This window comes from Haemorhous mexicanus, chromosome 6 (genome assembly GCF_027477595.1).
Source record: "Haemorhous mexicanus isolate bHaeMex1 chromosome 6, bHaeMex1.pri, whole genome shotgun sequence".
Lineage (NCBI taxonomy): Eukaryota > Metazoa > Chordata > Aves > Passeriformes > Fringillidae > Haemorhous > Haemorhous mexicanus.
Window position 1 is genome coordinate 11391593 of NC_082346.1, and position 19201 is coordinate 11410793.

General features: G+C 62.1%; 3 protein-coding genes across 18 annotated transcripts; 1 reads left to right on the forward strand and 2 right to left on the reverse strand.

The window, feature by feature from the left end:
- Window positions 1-168: 168 nt before the first annotated feature.
- PATL1 (PAT1 homolog 1, processing body mRNA decay factor) lies at window positions 169-8668 on the reverse strand. Of its 4 annotated transcripts, none has more exons than XM_059848526.1 (19): window positions 8513-8668; window positions 7212-7323; window positions 6916-7127; window positions 6760-6834; window positions 5989-6183; window positions 5799-5900; window positions 5537-5626; window positions 5190-5401; window positions 5028-5117; window positions 4715-4898; window positions 3616-3739; window positions 3430-3527; window positions 3287-3346; window positions 3031-3179; window positions 2533-2692; window positions 2214-2363; window positions 1729-1820; window positions 1437-1586; window positions 169-1257 (listed from the first exon to the last, which is right to left on the reverse strand). In XM_059848526.1, exons 1-19 carry the CDS (start codon window positions 8543-8545, stop codon window positions 1236-1238), a joined length of 2310 nt encoding a protein of 769 aa, XP_059704509.1. In that variant the 5' UTR covers window positions 8546-8668; the 3' UTR covers window positions 169-1235. The 4 variants fall into 4 exon arrangements, with proteins under 4 accessions (XP_059704509.1, XP_059704512.1, XP_059704511.1 ...); XM_059848529.1 differs by having other exon boundaries at window positions 6760-6837; window positions 8513-8645; XM_059848528.1 differs by lacking the exon at window positions 8513-8668 and adding an exon at window positions 7790-8162.
- Window positions 8669-8775: 107 nt separating this feature from the next.
- Window positions 8776-15525, forward strand: STX3 (syntaxin 3). Of its 12 annotated transcripts, none has more exons than XR_009486813.1 (11): window positions 8776-8916; window positions 10294-10371; window positions 10450-10549; window positions 10644-10718; window positions 10837-10904; window positions 11373-11481; window positions 11664-11737; window positions 11824-11958; window positions 12525-12549; window positions 12636-12715; window positions 13925-14061. XR_009486813.1 is itself a non-coding variant. In XM_059848541.1 (11 exons), exons 1-10 carry the CDS (start codon window positions 8887-8889, stop codon window positions 14947-14949), a joined length of 858 nt encoding a protein of 285 aa, XP_059704524.1. In that variant the 5' UTR covers window positions 8776-8886; the 3' UTR covers window positions 14950-14972; window positions 15159-15525. The 12 variants fall into 12 exon arrangements, 11 of the variants coding, with proteins under 11 accessions (XP_059704524.1, XP_059704520.1, XP_059704525.1 ...); XM_059848541.1 differs by lacking the exons at window positions 12525-12549; window positions 12636-12715; window positions 13925-14061 and adding exons at window positions 12789-12899; window positions 14872-14972; window positions 15159-15525; XM_059848537.1 differs by having other exon boundaries at window positions 12419-12549; window positions 13925-14120.
- A 148-nt stretch (window positions 15526-15673) lies between these two features.
- MRPL16 (mitochondrial ribosomal protein L16) lies at window positions 15674-17104 on the reverse strand. Of its 2 annotated transcripts, none has more exons than XM_059848546.1 (4): window positions 16828-17104; window positions 16547-16612; window positions 16299-16447; window positions 15674-16206 (listed from the first exon to the last, which is right to left on the reverse strand). In XM_059848546.1, exons 1-4 carry the CDS (start codon window positions 17039-17041, stop codon window positions 15721-15723), a joined length of 915 nt encoding a protein of 304 aa, XP_059704529.1. In that variant the 5' UTR covers window positions 17042-17104; the 3' UTR covers window positions 15674-15720. The 2 variants fall into 2 exon arrangements, with proteins under 2 accessions (XP_059704529.1, XP_059704530.1); XM_059848547.1 differs by having other exon boundaries at window positions 16871-17019.
- Window positions 17105-19201: the final 2097 nt, after the last annotated feature.

Consider the following 19201-nt stretch of genomic DNA (forward strand, 5'->3'; position numbering starts at 1 on the left):
GCTGCCACTGGCTGAGGTGTAACCACGCCCCCTGCCCGCTGCCCACGGAGGATATCCCGGGGGTCGAGGGTTCGAGACCCCCGAGGGCTCACGGCGGGAACACCGCGCAGACACGGCGGAGTCGCGCAGGAGGTGGCATGGGCCAGAGAAGGAGAGGCCAGGCTGGCAGCCGTATACAATTCATCTTTATTTACAATACCCTATAAAAATGTAAATTTAGAAACTTTATTCTCATTAACCAGAACCAAAAACTGGGAGGAACGGGGAAGGAAAAAAACAAACAAACAAAAAAAATTACTGCAAGCAAATGAAATTAAGAAAAAAATCAAAAAAGAAGGGAAAGAAGAAAAAAAAAAAAGAGAGGAAAAAACCAAAACAAAATAGCAGGAAAAAAAGCAATAAAATAAAATAAAAATAATAAATGAACTTTCCACTTGATCTCTCAGAGAAAAAGGACAGGGAAAGGGCTGGGAGCAGAGGGCTGGGCTGGTTAATGCCAGGAGGAATTCCAGGCTGTAAAATCCCTACATGTGCAAATCTCTTGGCTTTTTTTTTTTTTCTTTTTAAAAGCAAAAAAAAAAAAAAAAAAAAAAAAAAAAAAAAAAAAAAAAAAGTAAAATTATCCCCCAACCACCACCACCACCTTCCCGAGGAGCAGCACAGCTGAAGCCACCCGGATCTGATCCGGAGGGGACAGAGACCCGGCTGTGACCCCCCCACCCCGCCCGGAGCTGCTGGGCTGATCCCGGGGGGAGGGAAGGAGCCGAATTTTGGGAAGACAAGGCGAGTGTGCGAAATAAGTGTGTGAAGTGTGGGGAAGGGCAGGAAGCAGAGCTCAGTGCCTGTGGGAAGGGCTGGAGAAGGAGCAGGGAATGAGTGGAGAACCCCTGGCCATGGATGTGGAGCGAGGGGCTCCCCACTCCCCGGGATCCGTAGTAGTGTGTGTGTGTGTGTGTCTCTGTGTGTGTGTTTTGGGGGGGAAGCAGCAGTTTCTGGGGATGCAGAAGGAGTCGTGGGGAAATTTGGAGCAGCAGGGAAAGGCAGCACTTTGTGGGAAAGGGGGGAGCAGCCAAACATCCCCCTCTTCCTGCTGATCCAGGGACTGGGGGGCAGATGCGCCCCATGTGCCAGGCCGGGCGTCGGGGGAGGTATGGGGTGAACCGTGTGCCCTCCATCCATCCTTCCTTCCATCCTTCCTCTGGAACATTCCAGTGGTGGCGAGGAGCCACGGAGATCTACCGGATCCCCTGCACTAAGCTGGAATCAGCGAACATCAGTGGCGGGATCAGAGGGAGGCGGCAATTCCCCTCTCCCCAAGCTGCTCTTCCCCACTCCAATCCCTCTCCAGCTGCATCCCCACCTCTGGTTTCCCCCTTCTCCCAGTCCCCTGGTGGCACAGGGCCCCATTCCCATGAGAAAAGAGGGCTGGCACTCACTGCAATTTCGTCTCCAGCAGGTTCAGCTTCTGCTGGTCAACATAGCGGGAGAAGAGGGAGATCAGGTTGGAGGGGATGGACACGGGCTTTGCCAAGGCTCCCTGAGGGATCCGCAGCAGCTCCCGGGTCGCCATCAGCATCAGCTCCGTCCTGCCGAAAAAACGGGAGGGAGGAGGGAAGAGTGAGAGGTGTGGGAGTTCCAGGAGCCTGGAGGCTGCCTTTTCCACCCCAAGGGGCTGGGAATGTGGTGACATTCCAGGCAGGAGCATCCCAGCCCGGGACAGGGAGTTACCATTGGTTGTCCTGCATCAGCTCTGTGTTCGTGTCCGAGCTCTGCAATTCCTCCCCTCGGCTCAGGACCAGGTACAGCAGGGACAGACCAAACTGTGGGGACAGGGACCGGATCAGTCACCTCCAAGCATTCCCTGAGAGAACCGGAGAATCCCCAACACCTCTCAACCCTCCTGGAATGCTGGCATGAGCAGGAAGATCCCTGCCTGCCTTTGCAGGAGGAGGAGGAAGAAAAGACCACAGACCACTCTCAGCCCAGGAGGGATTTACTGGAGCAACATTCCCACCCCAAATTCCAGGGCTGGAGCATGGAGCACAGCGGGACTGACCCAGAAGCTGCTTCCAGGCTGAAGTAGAGCCCGGGGCCACCCCAGACCGTTAATTAATGTGCCAAACACCCTCGTTAATTAGCGAGGGGAACACCCCAGTGCTGAGAGGCTGCTGGAGCAATTCCCAAGGCTGGGAAGGGGTGGGAATGAGAAGCACCTTGTTTTGGAGCACAGCAGTGAGGTGCAGGTTGGTGGGAGCGGCGGCGCTCTGAGGTAGGTTCGTGAGCTGCTGCACAAGGCTGGTGACTGTTCCCAAGGGAAGGTGGTAGAGGACGTGGGAAAAGGGCCTCAAGAGGCAGGGAAGCACCTGTGGAGAAAGGAACACAATTGGGAGCTCCTCACCTTTCCCTGTGTCTGGGTGGAATTGCAAACAGCTCCTCCCACACAGCCCCTCCAAACTTCTGGCACCCTCCCAGGAAAGGCAGGAACTGCCATCCTGAAGATACACGGAGCCCTCCCAGCCTCTGGAACCTGACCTCATCCTGAGCATCCTTCTTGATGAGGAAGGGCAGGTTCCTGGCTGTGGCCATGAGCACGTCGGCCGCTTGCTCGGGAGCCAGGAAGGGCAGGATCCGGGCCACCAGGCGCTTTCCTTTCCGGATGCACATGATCTGCATGAAGTGGTCATCGCTTGGCCTGAGGAGGGAGGGAGAAAGGTGTCAACCCTCACCTGGGAGCATCCCAAGGTTATCCCACAGCTGTATCCCAGGGTTATCCCATGACTGCTCCAGCACCAGGTGGAAAACACACCCATGCCTGAAAAAACATCCCTGCAGTGGGAAAAGCTACACAGGAATGACATCTCTAATCCTCAACTGCGCCAGACGGAGGGGATGGAAGTCGTAACTTTGTAACCACAGTGAGGGTAAAATGGCTACAAAAAGGTTACTTCAGCCCCCTGCCAGAGCCAAACAGATCCATGGAAAATTGGTTTCAGCAGTCCCAGAGGGTTGGAGCTCCCAAATCCCACTCACCTGTCCTGCCCAGGTGCCTTCCCTCTCAGATTGTCATACATGTCACAGATCTTCTGCTTCCTCTCTCCCATCAGGGCTGGCCGCTCCCCTTCCAGGCTCAGGAGGTAGCGGCGCTCGTAGTCCTCCACATCCAGGAGGAGGCTGTACGTCTGCAGGAAGCATTGATCACTCAGGGAACCATGGATTGGGTTGGGTTGGCCCACTTTTTATCCCACCATGGACCTCTGAGGGTTGGGACAATCCCCCTTAAACTCACCTTCTCGATGGTGACGAGGGTCTGTCGCCTCTTATCCCGAACCTGCTTCTCCTTCGTCTCCTGCCAGGGAGGGAAGAGGGAATCAGGGCTGTGGGAAGCAGCCACAGGGCTGTTGGAAGGGAGGAAGGCCAGGAGGAACTCACATCATCCTCGCTGCGAGACGTCACCACTGCGTCGATCATCTTCCGGGGGTTGTTGACACTGGAGACGGTGAGCTTTCCAAGCGAGCCCTCAAACTGCACTGCAGGAAGGAGGGAGCAGGGAAGCCGAGTGATGAGTCCCCTCAATCCCTGGATAAAAGGAGCCCTGGGGCTGCTGGAGGGCTTTACCTGGCTTGTAGGTGTGCTCCAGCTTGGCCACCTGAGGCGTGATGAGTTTAGTGCGCTCCTTCTTGGGACCGTCACCATGCACTTCCTCGGCTGCTGCCAACTTCTCCAGCTTCTGGAAGTAATTCTGAGGCAGGGAGAGGAAATGTTGAGTGTCTTCTCCCGAAAAACCATCAGCCATCTGCCTCTCCTCAGCTCCATTACCTTCTCAACATCATCATTTAAGCCACAGCTGAGTTCCATTCTCCTCTCCCATCTCTCAGGATGACAGAGATCAAGGCTCCTCCTCAGCCCTCTCTCAGGACAATGACAAATCCATTCTCCTTGTGGGGTTCCCAGTCCTTCCCAACACATCCCAGCTAGCCTGCCTTGCTCCATTGGCACCGTGCCAGGGCCTCCCCATCCCATCCACCCCATTTTGCAATGGCAGAGCTTTGCTGACTCACATCCTGCACCAGTTCCCCTTCTCTACTGGGACCAGCTCACCCACAGATCCCAAAAAACCTCTGCCAGCTCAGGAGAGGAGCCATAGCTCTCCCACAGTATTCAGTTCCCCAATGTCCATCCCAGACATTTCCCTCTCTCCCTAGGGAACCTCAAACAGTCCCACAGCCACCACTTTGCTCCATCTGCTCCAAGTCCGGCTTTTCCCAGCACTGTCTGACGTTCCCTCTTCCTGAACTGGAAAAAACCCCTCCCTATCCACCTTCTCCACTGCAGTGCTTGGATTCCCACAGGGTTCACCACCACCATTCCCAGTCAGACCAAAATCAGCCTTTCCCTGACAAGGATCTCTCTTGAGTTTTCCATTTAGCATCTCCATTGTCTCATTCCAGGGGTTTTATCCAGGCTCTGTCACACTTCTGATGGAGAGGAGCTGCTCTCCTGTTATCCCAGACCTATGAAACCAGCGTACCCCAACATCTCACTCCTGGAAATCTCACCCAAAAAGGAGTCAGCTCATCCCAGGGATGCTGATCCCACCCTGTGCCTCCACCTTCCTCTTCCAGGGAGGAAAACAACCCACTGCACTTCTCCCTGGATTGACATCCCCTTCCCACCCAATATCCAATGGCCAGGGGGAAGGTGCTGCTCCGAGTACCTGATAATAATAATCATCCAGGTAGGGATCAGTGCTCTGCAGCTGCATCATCTGGATCTTGGACACCCAGTCCTTCTCCCGCTGCAGCATGAGGTTGGCGTAGGGATCCTTACGGATCTGCTCCTGATGGCTGCTCCGGTGGCCCCCTCGGTCCCCCCCGGAGCCGTTGAGGCTCCGGTGCTGGCTGGCAGGAGAAGAAGGGCACTTGTGAGCACACCGGAGCTACAGGAAGGGACAGAGAGGGGGGACAGGTGACCCCGGAAGCAGGACACGTCCCCATGCCGCGCGGCCCCGGCCCCGTCCCCACACTCACTTGCGGTTCTGCTGCTGCCGCTGGTGCAGGAGCCGGCGGTGCTGGGGGTGCAGATGGGTTGTGTCCGGCCGGAACATCTGGGGCTGCGGCCTGGGGAGAGCGGAAATGGTCAGGGAGGGACGCAGGAAGCGGGTGGGACGCTGGGACAGAGACAGCACCGACCTCAGGTTCTGCAGGTGGGATCCAGGGCCCGGAGGGTGCGGCAGCTGCGAGGGGGGCGGGGCGGGGGGAGCCCCGAAAAAGGCACGGAACCCTCCGGCCGGGGACATCATCTGCCCAACTCTACCCTGGAGCAGCTTGGGATTCACTGAGGGCAGCGGGCTCCCCACCAGCCCGGACACCCGGGCAAACTGGCTGGGGGACATACGGCCAGCCTGCAGGGGCAGAGAGGACACCTGGAGTCAGCCAGGCAGGAAGAGGAGCTGGGACGGCCAGCAAGAGCCATGGAGTGCCAGGTCCTGGAGCCACGCAGAGAGAAAGGTGGGATAAAGCACAGGAAGGAGCTTTACCTGGGCTCCTCCAAGCAGCTGGGCTCTCTGCAGGTGTGTGAGAACGGGAGAGACGCTGTGGGGGAACGGGTGGCCCAGGAGGGAGGAATTCTGGGGAAAGAGTTGGAAAAAGAGACCCCAGTCACAGACCATGACTGGCAGATGGGACAAACCCCAGGACAGCCAAGCTCGATGGGGTGGGGACGAGCCACAGGAACACAGGGAAGTTTTTGGGAGGGTGGTCATCAATCCCTAAAAAGATGGAGGAGGGAAAGCTGGATACCGGAACATTGCAGAGCTGGTTGGGGGACATCCTCTCTCCATAGGGAGCGGGATAACGCTGCTGCATGGTAGCTCGGATGTGGACAGGCTTGGGACAGAGGATCTGGGAGGAGGAAAGTGGCACAGTCACTCCCCCTGGGAAACAGCTTGCACCCTTGGGATCAGTGGGAAGTTGGGAAGTGAGGAGATACCTGCTGGTTGAAGTTTGGGATGGCGGCCTGCTTGGGGGGGGTGCCAATGGGAATGGCCCGGACCGGGGGGCTCCCGATGATGGGGGAGGAGGAGCGCCGGGGCAGCGCCCGCTCTGAGGGATCCCGCTCCTCATCCCGAGCCTGCGGAGGCCTCTGAGGCAGGGCATAATCCAGCACGGACACCGACGGCATCTCCTGCAGGGGAACGGGAGGGACACCCCCCGGAGCCACAGGCTGGGACATGGAGGAGGGTCAGTGTCCCCCCTTCCTCCTGCCAGCTCTCCACCTCCCACTGGGCTTCCCTGGGATCTCCACGCGACGCTGGGCATTCCCAGAGCACACGCAACTGCCAAGAGCGTCCTGTTTGGGATAACAGGGCGTGGGGCGGGAATTCTGGGTCACCTCCCAGCCCGGCAGAGCCAGGAGAGGGTTGGACACAGACACGCCGCACTTCAAAGCCTGACTCCTAATGAAACCACAACAACATAAAAATCCTCTGCCTCCAGGCATCAACATTCCCACATCCTGCTGGGAGCCCTGAAATCCCTCAGACATCACCAGGCATCCCAGAACAGCAAAACTCCATCATCCCAGCCCTCCACAGTCTGAGGGGAGACAGAAGGTGACAGCTATGAGGGTCCACCACAAGGCATAAACGCAGTGGAAGGAAGCAGGACGCTCCACTATCCCAGGAACAGTCTATCCCACCCAGCTGGCTGCCACGGGCATTTGGGATCAGTAGGGAAGTGCCCCCTGCCCCCAGCACCCTACCTGAGTGAGGAGTGGCCCCCGGATGCGCCGCAGCATGGCTGAACTGTCCCAGATGCTGGAATTCAGCCCTCCAGGCTGCTGCAGAGCACAGGGAGAGTCAGGACAGCGCCGCGGGATCCATCCCAACGTCCCCCGGATCCCCCGGCCCGCTCTCACCTGCGGGGGATCCCTGGTGTGCACGGCCTGCATGATGGCAGGGTCCTCCAGCTCGCTGTCGATGACGAGACGCGTGAGCCGCTCGGCCAGCGCGTCCTCGGGATCGCCCAGGACGTCCCCGTCGTTCCCAACGGGACCGTCCGGCTCCCGGCTCGAGCCGGCCTTGTCCTCCAGTTCCGCCAGCCGCTCGTGGGCCTCCTGCCAGTCATCATCTGCGAGGGGGCAGAGGGTGAGGGACAGGGACTGGGGGCATCTGTGGGGTTAGGGAGCTCTGGGGGTGACACTCAAGGTCTCACCGACGGCCCCGGCCCCGAAGGTGTCATCATTGAACTGGTCGATGTCTTCATCCTCCTCCCCCAGGGCCTGGAAGGCATCTTCATCCTCGTCCAGCGGGCAGTCCTCCAGGGACTGGGACAGCCAGGAACGGGGTCAGCCCCACTGGACCTCCCTGACGACCCTCCAGCCCATTATACCTATACAATACACCCCCCCACCAGCGATATTCCCCCCAGCCCCATTATCCACCCCTGGAAATCCCCCCAACCCATTATTCCTATGCAGTGACTCCCCCAAGCCATTACATCTCCCCAAAGACCCTCCAGATCTAGAGAGTGACCCCTCTCGTTATACTCTCCCCCAGGCCGTTCCAGGTCCCGAGTGTCCCCCAGACTCCTTCTGCCACCCTGGAGACCGCTCCATGCCCCTCAGGCCCCTTCAGCGGCCGCCCGCCCCAACTCATTTTACATCCCCCGCCTCAGCCCGTTATACCCCCCCCCACCCCGTTACACCGCCCCGGTGCCGTCCCGGCATGGCTCTCTCGCAGGTTCCGCGGGGCCCCGCCCGCCCTGGCCCACCCCGGCCCCTCCCCGCTCACCGGGTACCGGAACATGGCGGCGCCGGCGCCCCCCGCCCGCAGGCTCCGCGCCGCCCGACCAGGCCCCGGGCCCCGTCGCGCATGCGCCACTGCGGGCGCAGCCGCATGACGTCATCCACTGCCACCGCCCCGTATCCCACCCGCCGGCGCGTATGGGGCGGGGCCTATGCGGACCACGCCCAGTATAGACCACGCCTCTTTCGCATGTGTTTCTTAAAGGGGCAGCGTCCCTTTTTCTCCCGCGCACAGCGGTGACACCGATATGTCCCCCGCCCGCAGCCGTGCCCCCAGTGTCACTCCGTCCACAGCCAGTGTCACCCCATCCACAGCCGCAGCAGTGCCCGCCCAGCCCTGTCCCCGGCTGTGTCACATCCACAGCCATGTCCCCCACCCGTGTCCCCTGTCCCCAACCGTGCCTCCCCCAGCCGGGACCCCTGTCCCCAGTCACGACCCTCAGTTGTGTCCCCTAACTGCAGCCATGTCCTCAAGCTGTCCCCTGTGCATGCTCATGCCCAGCTGTGTCCCCCAGCCGTGTCCCGAATCCACAGCTGTGTCCCCAGATGTGACCCCTGTAAACAGCCTTATCCCCCCGAGCCGTGTCCCCTGACCCCAGCCATGTCGCCAGCTGTGACCCACACCCACAGCCGTGTCCCCAGCCGTGTTCCCTGTCCCCAGCCGTGCTCCCGCTGCAGCCACACGTGGCAGGGGGTGACACGTCCTCACCGTGTGACCCCCGAGGGGGACCTGCTTCCTCATCGCCTCCAAACCCACACCCTCCCCCACCTCTGTCACCTCCCGGGGGGCCCGGGGGCTACCCCCAGCCGCCGCCCGCAGCGGCTCCGGTGTCCCCGGGTGTCCCAGGTGAAGGGGCGGCTCCACTTCGTCCCTCCCCTCGGCGCCTTCCTTGTGCCCGTCATTGGGGATTAGCGCAGGGACAGCCCCGGGCTTGGGGACAGGCACAGGGGACAGGGCCACCCGCCACCTCGCCTGGATGTAGGAGGCCTGGCCGAGAGGCGAGGACCGAGGGTGACATCGCCCATCCCTGAGCTGGGCGAGGACGGGGACCCCCCCGCGCCCCCCCAGGCTCCGGGGGCACCATGAAGGACCGGCTGGAGCAGCTCAAGGCGGTGAGGGACCCCCGGCGTGGGCAGGGCACAGGGGACAGTCCCAAGGGGCCCCTTAGGAAAAGGGTGACACCGGGATGGGGGTCCCCGAGACCCCAGCCCATGGTGGGCGGGGGCATCACGGGGAGAGAGGACCCTAAAACCCGAGTCTGTGGTGGATGGGGACGTCACGGGGTGGATGTCACCGAAATGCCACCCCGCGGTGCGTGGGGGTGTCACGGGGATGGGGGGACCTCAGGCCCCATCCCATGGTGGGCTGGGGTCTCAGAGACGCCCCAATCCGTGGTGGGTGGGGACACCACGGGGTGGATGGTATCGAGACCCCACCCCGGTGTGCATGGGGTGTCAGGGGGTCAACCCACGGCAGGTGGGGGACCCTGAGCCCACCTCCAACGGGGGTATCAGCTGGGAGGGACTGGGGCTGCCATTCTCGTGAGGTTTGGGAGCACAGTGGGTGTTTTGGGGTGACGTGACCCCCCCAGCCGAGCACTGTCCCTCCATGCCATAGGGTGCACCCCCTGGCCTGTGGGGGATGTCCATCCCGTGGGGATGGCGGTGGATTTGGGGTGCCCACACCCCACTCTGCACACCACACTTCCCCACTCTGCACCCCTCAGTTCCCCCGTGTTCCCGCCACCAGCGCCGCTTCCTTCTCCCTTTTCCCGCTCTGCCTGGGGCCCCACTTCCCCCCAAGCACTCCTGGGGGCTCCCCCTGCTCCCCACGGACCCTGGGGGTCCCAGCAGGCCCCCTGCTCCCAGCCGGGCCCCTAGGCATGGCAGGGAGGCTTGGCAGGGATTTACCAGGATTATGGAGCCATCAGATAAAGCCCGCAGGGGGGAGCGAAGGGATTAATTTTATTTTTACTCCAGCAGCAGGAGGAGGGGGGTGGGGGGTCCCAGCCTGGGGTCTGTCCCCATCTCCAGGACACCCCAACAACAGCCCCGGGGTGCTGGTGGAGCTGAGGGGGTGAGGGGAGGCAGAAGGGCCGAAGCTGAGTTTTGGGAAGGGCTGGATTTGGGAGCACATGGGTGGGGGCCTGGGCACGACACCAGGTGAGGGGCACCAGCCACCTTCGTGCCACCCAGGGCTGCCCCAGACCTGCCATGGGGCTACGGTTTGGGACATAAACCCTGTCCTGTCCCCATCCCGTTGCTGTCCCCGTTCCCTTCCTCTGGCCAAGCCCAGCAATCCCTTAATTCCCAGCCACGTGTGGCCAGATGTGATCTGGGCTTGGCCCCCCCTGCTCTCCCCCGCTGCAGATGTCCCCCCCTGTGCCACCACATCCCCATGGCTGCTCCCCCCGTGTCCCTGTCACCCGTGAGGGGGACCTGGGGGCACTGGCAGGGCACGGGGTCCCCTCTGAGCATGTGTCCCAACAGAAGCAGGATGCGGACGATGAGGAGGAGCTGGAGATCGCCGTGGACAACACGGCCTTCATGGATGAGTTCTTCTCGGAGGTGAGGGAGGGGTGGGAGCGGGGCTGGGGGGTGTAGGGCTGCCTCCTAACCCCCCAAAATCCTCCTGGGCGTGCCCAGATTGAAGAGACCCGGCAGAACATCGACAAGATCTCGGACAATGTGGAGGAAGCCAAGAAGCTCTACAGCATCATCCTCTCAGCCCCCATCCCAGAGCAGAGTAAGTGCTGTCACAGTGTCCCCACAGCCTCCCCTGGTCACAGGGACCCTTCCTGGGGACATTCCCACGGTGGCTCACGCCCATGATCCTGCAGAGACCAAAGATGACCTGGAGCAGCTGACGGCAGAGATCAAGAAAATGGCCAACAGCGTCCGTAACAAGCTGAAGAGTGAGTGGCCCTGTCCCTACTGCTGTGTCACGGGTGTCCCTGTCCCCCTGGTGCTCTGGGACCATAGGGGCTGGCAGTGGTAAATGTTGCTGGTGGGTTGAGGTCTGTCTCTCTCCAGGCATGGAGAGGAACATCGAGCAGGACGAGGCACGATCCTCTGCCGACCTCCGGATACGCAAGTCCCAGGTGAGCTCCAGCCAGTGTCCCCAGGGGCTCCCACAGGCTGGGGATGTGGCATATCCAGGGGTCCCCAACAGCACTCTGTGATCCCAGGCTTTGTGTCCCTCTGCCCTGTCCCCAGCCCTCTGTCCCGTCACCCTGTGCTGAGACATGCCACATCCGGGGTCCCTAGGGTTTCATGCTACTGTCCCCACTCCCAGTGCGTTGTCCTGTCCATCCTGAGACCAGGAACACTCCATGCCCAGAGAGTCACTGATCTGACTTCCCATTCCTACCCCCAGCCCCTCATCTTGTCCCCTGGGCAGTGTCACACCTCTGCCCTCACTCCTGTCCCCTGTGAGAGTGGCCCATAGGGATATGCCATGCCCGGGGTGTTCCATGTCCCTGTCCCCAGGACCAGGTCTAGTCCCTCAGTGTCAGACCATGCCTTGGGTGTCCCTGTCCCCACCCTCACGTCCCTGTCCCTGTCCCCAGCACTCGGTCCTGTCCCGCAAGTTCGTGGATGTCATGACCAAGTACAACGAGGCGCAGGTGGATTTCCGGGAGCGGAGCAAGGGCCGGATCCAGCGCCAGCTGGAAATCAGTGCGTGACCCAGACCCGCGGCATCCAACCCCACCTCCTCCATAAAGAGGGAGGAGCCAACTCACACAGGCCCCTCCCATTTGACCAAGTTTAGTCAAGTGGGAGGAGCCAGACAATACAGACCCCGCCCCTTACACCTGACTGGGCGGGGCCTGTTCCCACCTCTCCCCACGTGCCTGCAGCCGGCAAGAACACGACAGACGAGGAGCTGGAGGAGATGCTGGAGAGTGGGAACCCCTCCATCTTCACCTCAGGAGTGAGCCTTGATGTGGGGGACACCAGGGGACACAGGGGTGTGTCCCAGGGCCAGGCCTCCCGGCTGACGCGTCCCTGTCCCCGCAGATCATGGACTCGCAGATCTCGAAGCAGGCGCTGAGCGAGATCGAGGGGCGGCACAAGGACATCGTGCGCCTGGAGAGCAGCATCAAGGAGCTCCACGACATGTTCGTGGACATTGCCATGCTGGTGGAGAATCAGGTACAGGGACATGCAGGGACCTGGCCATGGGGACACGGGTACACACAGTGACCCTGCCATGGGGACACAGGGACACGAAGGGACCCAGCTGTGGGGATACAGGGACACGCAGGGACCTGATTATGGGGACACAGAGATGAGCAGGGACCTGTGGGCAGTGTGAACAGGGACCTGAGCACGGGGACAAGGAGGAACCTGGCAATGGGGTTACAGGGATGACCCCATTGTGTATGGGGACATGGACATGAGCCGTGAGGGATTTGGGCACAGTGTCCCAGGGACTCACGTATGGGGACACACAGGGACCTATGCATAGGGTGACAGGGACAAGCAGGGACCCAAGTGTGGGGTGACAGGGACCTGAATGGGACCACGGAGTGGCCCAGGGACCTGTGCAAGGGGGTCCAGGCATGGAGCAATATGGGCTGGGGTGGTGACCACTGCACATGTTCCCATGGAGCCACCCACCACCCCGTGGTGGCCTGGAGGGGACACAGGAGTGTCCCCCAGCCTGCGGTGGTGCTGTCCCCTCTCTCAGCCCCTCTCTGTCCCCCATGCCATGCGAGGAGCCGCCGTGTGCCCCAGGGATGGGTGAGTACCTGTGTGTGCGAGTGTGCCATGTGCTGTGGGGCTGTGTCACCGTGCTCCCACTGTGTCACCTGTCCCTTCTCCCCCAGGGTGGGCTGCTGGATAATGCAGAGCCGAGCACGTGGAGCAGAGCACAGAGATGATCCAGTGCCAGGGCCAGAAGTGCCAGGTGGGTGGGTGCCAGCACCCCGGGGTGCTCTCAGTGTCCCCCCCTCTCTCTGTGTCCCCCGGGTGCTCCATAGGGAGCCATGATCGACCGCATAGAGAACAACATGGACCAGTCCGTGGGATTCGTGGAACGGGCTGTGGCTGACACCAAAAAGGCTGTGAAGTACCAAAGTGAGGCCAGGAGGGTGAGACAAACCGACAGCCCCTTGTCCCCTGCATAGCCCCCAGTGTGCCCTCTGCACCCCACAATGTCCCCTCTGTAGCCCCCAGCATCCCAGAGGTACCCCCAGTGTTGCCCCTCTGGCCCTCATAGTGCCTTCACATCCCAGTGTTCCCAGCACCTCCCCATATCCTCCAGCAGCCCTGAGACCCCTTTATTTCCCTCAGTCACCTCCTGTTCCCCTCAGCCACCCCTCATATCCCCCAGCTGACCCCAAAAACCCCCACCTCCCCACAGTGCCTCCATAGGAGGTTGGCAGCTCTGCCCCTCTCTGTCCCACTGCCCCCCCTGAGCCCCTTCCCACCCTCAGGTGTGATGAGCTGGTGAGGACTCAGCCCCTCCTGCCCCATCCCCAGGGCTCTGCAGCACCTCTGTCCCCCCCCCACAGGACAGGTGTCACCATCCCCAACTCCCCGCTGTTCCCCCAGAAGCTGCTGACTTTGGTGGCAGTGGCCGTGCTCTTGCTGGGGACAGTTGCCCTCATCATTGGACTCTCGGTGGGGCTGAACATGAAATAGCCCCTGGGGCGGGGGTCTGTAAGTGTTGGGGAGCAGGGGACCCCCACTGCGGGGACACAGAGCCCTGGGAGATCCCAATGCCATCTTGGGCTTTGGGGGCTCCAGTGCTTTGGGATTTGGGGCTGGGGGCGCTGTGTTCTGGGTTTGGTGATCTCGGGTCTGTGGTGCTGGGGGTGTTCTATGAGGGTCTGCAATGTTTGGGGTCTCTGGTGCTCTGGGGTCTGTTTTTGGGCATCTGCAGTGCTCAGGTGTCCATGATGTTCAGGAGTCTCTGGTGCTCAGGGCTGTGTGTTGTTTGGAGTCTGCATTTTTGGGGGTTTGCTGTGCTTGAGGGTCTGTGTTTTTTGGGGGTCCGTGTTGCTCCAGGCTCTGGATTTTGTCTCTTCCCCGCATCCATCTCTGCCATCCCTGCTCCTCCCTTCCTGCTGCAGTCCCTGTTCGCTTTCCTCCAGCTCCCCTTTCCCTTCTCCAGACGCTCCCGACCATCCCAGCGATGTCATCTCCCGGCGGGATCCTCCCTGGCTCTGATCCTGGACCCCTCCTCTCCCTGCTCCTCCCGGACCTGCTGCTCCCAGCCCTCCGTGTCCCGGTTCCCGCCGCTGGCTCCACCACCGCCGCCTTTCCCACCCATCCTGCTGATCCCTGGGATCTGCCCCTCATGTCCCCATGGAACGGGACAGGATTCCATCCTGGGGACGCAGCGAGGGGTGACAAGGACACAAATCCGAGGGCTGGACGCTCACCCGCGCGGGCATCCCGGTGGAACGAGGGCGGGAATGGGGACAGGACACGAGGTTTAGTGGCACCAGCGTGGTTTGTTGTCACCGTGCTGTGACAGACGGAGCTGTCAGGGTCCCTGTCCCCTCTTGGCTTCGATGTCCGGGCGGGAGGATGTATTGATCATGGATTATTTAACTCCCGCTGTAATAAAATCCCGCTGATCCCGCCCTGCGCCTCCTCTCCGTCCTGGCACTGGGAACGCCCAAAGCCGCCGGCACAGCTCCGGCTTGGCTCCCGGTGCCCGGGGATCTGGGGGCTGGACCGGTCCCGCTTCCCAGTGCTGTAGCACACGAGGAGGAAGTGCGGGGCTGGGGACACCCCCAGCGCCTGGGCCCTGTCCAGACTGTCCCCCCCCACCAAGTTTTTGGGTAAGTCACAGTGTTTGGTCACCTGTCCCAGAGCACGCTGGCACTGTCACCTCCCTGTGCCACACAGAACCAGCTCACACCTGCCCTGCCACCTTCCCTGCACCCTCCCCAGCCTCTGTCCTTGTCCCTTGCCCTATCTCTGTCCTTTCTCCCCACTGCCCAGCCTTGTTGTCCCCCTCCCCATTCCTTATCCCCTGTCCCCAGCCCATTCCCTGTGCCTGTCCCCTCCCCAGCTGTGACCCTGCCTCACATTCCCTGTCTCCCTGAGCAGAAGAAGATCATGATCATGTTGTGCTGCATCATCCTCGCCATCATCCTGGCATCCAGCATCGCGAGCATCTTCGCCTGAGCCCCCCACCCGCTGCCCTCCAGGTGACAGGGACAGGGCTGGGGGTGGCATGGGGGTTCCCTGGCACCCCCCAATCCCAGGGAGCAGGTTCGGGCCTTGCCAGGGTTGGATTCACCCTGAGTGCCATGCTGGGGAGGGATGGGGATGGCGACAGCACTGCGAGCTACGTCACCTTCCTAAGTGTCACCTCATCTTCCTCCCTGTCACAGGTGGCCTTTCCCCCTCCTGCCCCCCTGCCTGGATGATCCATGGGAGAGACCCCGGCCCAGCCCTGATCGCTGGAGCCCCGAACACATCCCACATGTCCCTGGAGGAGTGGAGCCCACCCGCTGTGCTCCCTGCTGCCCTCCCAGCACCCTCCTCCTCCTCCACTCGGGTGACAGTCGGTGGCCGCTGTGACAAGCAGCCCCTCCTCGGTGGCATGGAGCGGCCGGAGGGGCCGTGTCCCTCTCGGGGGGGGACACAGGGCTCTGCCTTGCCGGGGCAGCCAGAGGAGCCTCTCCCTGTGCTTGGAGCTCCTTGGATGTGCAGCCACCCATGCTGGAGCCTTCCTCCTCAATAAAGAGCTCACCCACACTCTGCCTCCTGGCTCCAACCTGATCCATGGATCCCTCAGGATGCTCCCAGCCCTAAAATCTACTTCAGGATTGAGAGCCTCGTGCTTCAAACCCTGATCCATTTATCCCCCAGCCCTGCGTTCCCAGCTCCAAAACCCACTCCAGGCTCGTGTGGAAAAGTTTAATCCCAAAAGGAATCCCATCCAGCTGCTCCTCACACCCTGTGCTTCAGGAAAAACTTGCCCCAGTAGCGTCCCTTGAGCTGCAGATCGTAGGGGCTCAGGTATTTCCTCATCCCCAACATATTGGAGGTCACCACACGCTCGAAAGTCCAGGGGTTTTGGTTGTCCAGCCTCCTCTGCTCCTCCTCCCGCCGCATCTCCTGGAGGCTCTCCCGGCTGACAGCGACGGCCGGGAAGGGCAATTTCTGGGCCACGCGGTCGAGGAACGGCCGCACCTCCCCGAACTCGCAGCGCCCGCCCACCTCCACCACGAGCCTGCCGCTCTTCACCGCCGTCACGTAGCGGTCGATGGGGCCCTTCCCTCCGCCCATCCGGTGTCCAAGGCTTTTCCTCGTCACCGACTTGTAGGGGGCGGGCACGCGCCACACGGCGAACATGGATTTGGGATCGATGCTGCGCCCGATGGTCAGGCGGATCATCTCGAAGTGGCCCCAGTGCAGGTACCCCCCGCCCAAAGCCTGTGGGGGGACACGGTGGGACAGCTCAGGGACACGCAATCCCGGCCTCTGGAATACTCGCCCCGCTCCGTTCCGTGCCTGTTCCCGCTCACCAGGATCCCGTACTGCCCCTGCGTGAAGTCGGTGGCCACCTGGGACGGGCCGCGGATGTCACGGAGCCGCCGGGGCTCCCGCCGGACCTTGGGCACCGCCGGCACCTTGTCCATGAACTTCAGCTTCGGCTTCTCGGGGATGGTGATCCCTGCCGAGGAACGCTAGGATCAGGATCCCCGGGAACACAGTGGGGAGTGCCCCACCCCCTCCCGCTTTGCGGGGATCTCCCGCCGTCCATCCCCCTCACCGCTGTAATCCGGGGGCAGCGTCCACTTCTTCAGCCCCGCCCGGGGAACCGCGACGCCGCCGGGACCTGCGCGAAAGAGCGGGGGGTCTCGGGCAGGGCCGGGAGGAGAGAGGGAACCCCGCGGGGCCTCCCCTTCCCGTTCTCAAGCCACCACAGCCCAGTCGGGAGTGCCACCAAACCTTCGGTACCTCCCCGGTGTCAGCCCTTCCACGGCCCGCCCGAGCCCTCCCCGCCAGCCTCAGGCGCCCGTGAAGGTCTCCCCGGCCTTGTGAACCCCGTACAAGGCACGGGCGGCCCCTCGAAGGGCGGCCAAGCCCCCCTGACCTCCCCCGGCCCGGAGCGGCCCCGGGAGCCGCCATCGCCACATCGCCGGGACACGTCGGAAGTGCCGCAAGGGCGCCGCCATTGGTCCGTCCTCAAACACGGCCCGCCGGAGGTCCGGCCGGAAAACGCGGCGGGAATATTAATTCCGGAGGGAAACGCGGCGCATCCCATTCCCAGCCTCGTTCCGGGCGGGGGTCGCCGGCGGAGGACACCCCCGAGGGTCGTGCTGGAAGTGGCCTGGATGTGCTCTCAGCCTTTGTGCTGGGCTGGCGTGCTGGGTTTATGGGGATAGGTTTCATATTCTTCCCAGCGACTGGCACAGCGCTGGGTTTGGATTCGGGATGGGCGATCTGCGGCCGTGACGTCACAAAAGGGGTGAGCACTGGGGTGAGGCAGGGCTGTGATGTCACACAGGTGTTCCCCCCGCAGCACTGTGACATCAGCCCAGTGTTCTACAGGACACGTGCCACCACCCCCTGGCTCCAGTGCGGCCACGATGGGACACGGATGAAGCCATGAGTTTCCTGCTCCCCTCGCTTGTCCTGCTGGTGGCCAGTACGGCCGTCCTGCTGGCCACCCGCATTTGGAAGGCGCGGAAGTGCCTCGGGAGCCGGGCCAGGGCGTCGCGGTGCTGCCGAGCGGCCCCGGGGGCTCCCGGTTCCCCCCGGGATGAGGAGACCCCTCCCCACGGCCCGGCTGCCCCGGAGAGCCCCCTGTACATCCCCTGCGGCTGCGGCCCCTGCTGCACCCCCTGTGTGACAGCGGCCCGGGAGCTGCAGGACCTGGTGACGCCGCTGTGGCCCGAGGCGTCCTTCCCACGGGACTCGGAGATGTGGCAGCTGTCATGGGAGGATCTGGAGCAGCTGCTGGAGCAAGGCCACCTGTCCTGCTGCGCCTCCTCCAGCTCCTCCGAGAGCCTCCATCCTTCCCGGAGCCTCAGCGAGAGCTGCTGGCCTCCGGCCGGAGAAGACCCCATGGGCAGATCTCGCTGCTCCGTCACAGCCGCAGGCGTGAGGAGAACCTGCTCGTCCTTGAGGATGCATGTGGCCAGGAAGAGCCTGGAAGTGAAGCTGAGAGCCCAGCCCCTGGCAGTGCGGCGTTCCCAGGAGCGGCTGGGGCAGGGGGAGGCGTCAGCCCCTTCCTCCGAGAGCCTCCCCGGCTCCGAGAGCCCCGGCAGGAGCTGCCAGACCCCGGACGCAGAGGAGGCCTCGGACAGGTCCAGTTCTGCCGAATCCGCGGATATCAGCGGGGCCCGCTCGGCCCTGAGGATGCATGTGGCCAAGAAGAGCCTGGAAGTCAAGCTGGGAGCCCGGCCTGCTCCTGTGAGGAGTTCCCAGCGGCGAGCGGCACAGCAGGAAGAGTCCTGGAACCCGACCTGCAGCTCCCACAGCGCTGCAGGGCGGCCGAACGGGAATGCCCCGCGCTCCAAGTCGGAGAAGATCCTCCAGAGGCAACGGGAGCTGGAGTTCCCTCATCTCCAGGGGGCTCCTCCAAGCAGGATGAGGCCCCTGTTGGCAGCTGAGATACTTCTGAGGATGCTCTGTTTTAAATAAATTGGCATTTCCCCAAAGCACCGTGTTTGGGCTGGGGTGTAGGCACACAGTTTGTGTTACCTGGGAGTGGGGCTGGGCCAGCCTCATTCCCGATGGGCACAGCTGTGAGCAGCAGGAGGGCAGCACTGGCAGCAATGAGCCATGGAGTCCCCAGGGCCACTGACCAACCACCAAAGGGAGCAGAGGGCACACAGGGGCAGTGCATCAACAGGAGGGATTGAAAGGCTGGGCTAACAAACAGGAGGGGTAGATGCTCACAGCCTTCTGAGGCAGTGAGATGTTGCTCTGTGTGGGTTGAAGCCTGCTGAAATTGTGTGGTGATACTCTGTGTGGCCATCTCCCTGCAACAAGAGGGTTCCTTCCTTCCCAATGGCTGGCTTTGGATTCAGGATGGGAATACCGTGGCTCACACATGGGTGCTTTGGCTGCTGCGGAGCAGGGCTTGCACTCCTCACGGACTTTCCATGTGTCCTGCTGGGAAAGGTGGGATGAACATCCAGGATGAAATCCCTAGGAGACTCTGGAAACAAGCCCCAGGTGGGTGCAAGGGGCAGGCCTGCCCCACCCAGCTTCCCCCGTGGCCAGCACCCTCCTCCAAGCTGTTAAAGCCATTGCTGGGGCTGGTTTCCCATCTGTTTTTCCATCCCCATCCCCATGGAGGCTCCCAGGGGAATGTGCTTTGTGCTGTTCCTTGCAGCCCCCGCCCAGCACGGGATGCTCTGGGTGAGGGGGTGTTTGGGGGACCTGGCTGCCCTCCCTGGGGAGAAGGACCATGGGG

Excerpts from the sequence above, each read along its gene's own strand:
- PATL1 (XM_059848529.1), bottom strand. The coding sequence starts at position 8,545 with ATGAGGAAGCAGGTCCCCCTCGGGGGTCACACG. Across the intron at positions 3,528-3,615 it reads GGAGCACACCTACAAGCCAG|TGCAGTTTGAGGGCTCGCTT; the intron begins GTAAAGCCCTCC and ends TCCTTCCTGCAG. Across the intron at positions 1,587-1,728 it reads CTGATGCAGGACAACCAATG|GACGGAGCTGATGCTGATGG; the intron begins GTAACTCCCTGT and ends TTTTTTCGGCAG.
- STX3 (XM_059848534.1), top strand. The coding sequence starts at position 8,887 with ATGAAGGACCGGCTGGAGCAGCTCAAGGCG. Across the intron at positions 11,482-11,663 it reads CCAGCGCCAGCTGGAAATCA|CCGGCAAGAACACGACAGAC; the intron begins GTGCGTGACCCA and ends ACGTGCCTGCAG. Across the intron at positions 11,959-12,788 it reads CCATGCTGGTGGAGAATCAG|GGAGCCATGATCGACCGCAT; the intron begins GTACAGGGACAT and ends GGTGCTCCATAG.
- MRPL16 (XM_059848546.1), bottom strand. The coding sequence starts at position 17,041 with ATGGGATGCGCCGCGTTTCCCTCCGGAATTAATATTCCCGCCGCGTTT. Across the intron at positions 16,613-16,827 it reads CGAGGGGCCGCCCGTGCCTT|GTCCCGGCGGCGTCGCGGTT; the intron begins GTACGGGGTTCA and ends TCTTTCGCGCAG. Across the intron at positions 16,448-16,546 it reads GCTGCCCCCGGATTACAGCG|GGATCACCATCCCCGAGAAG; the intron begins GTGAGGGGGATG and ends GTTCCTCGGCAG.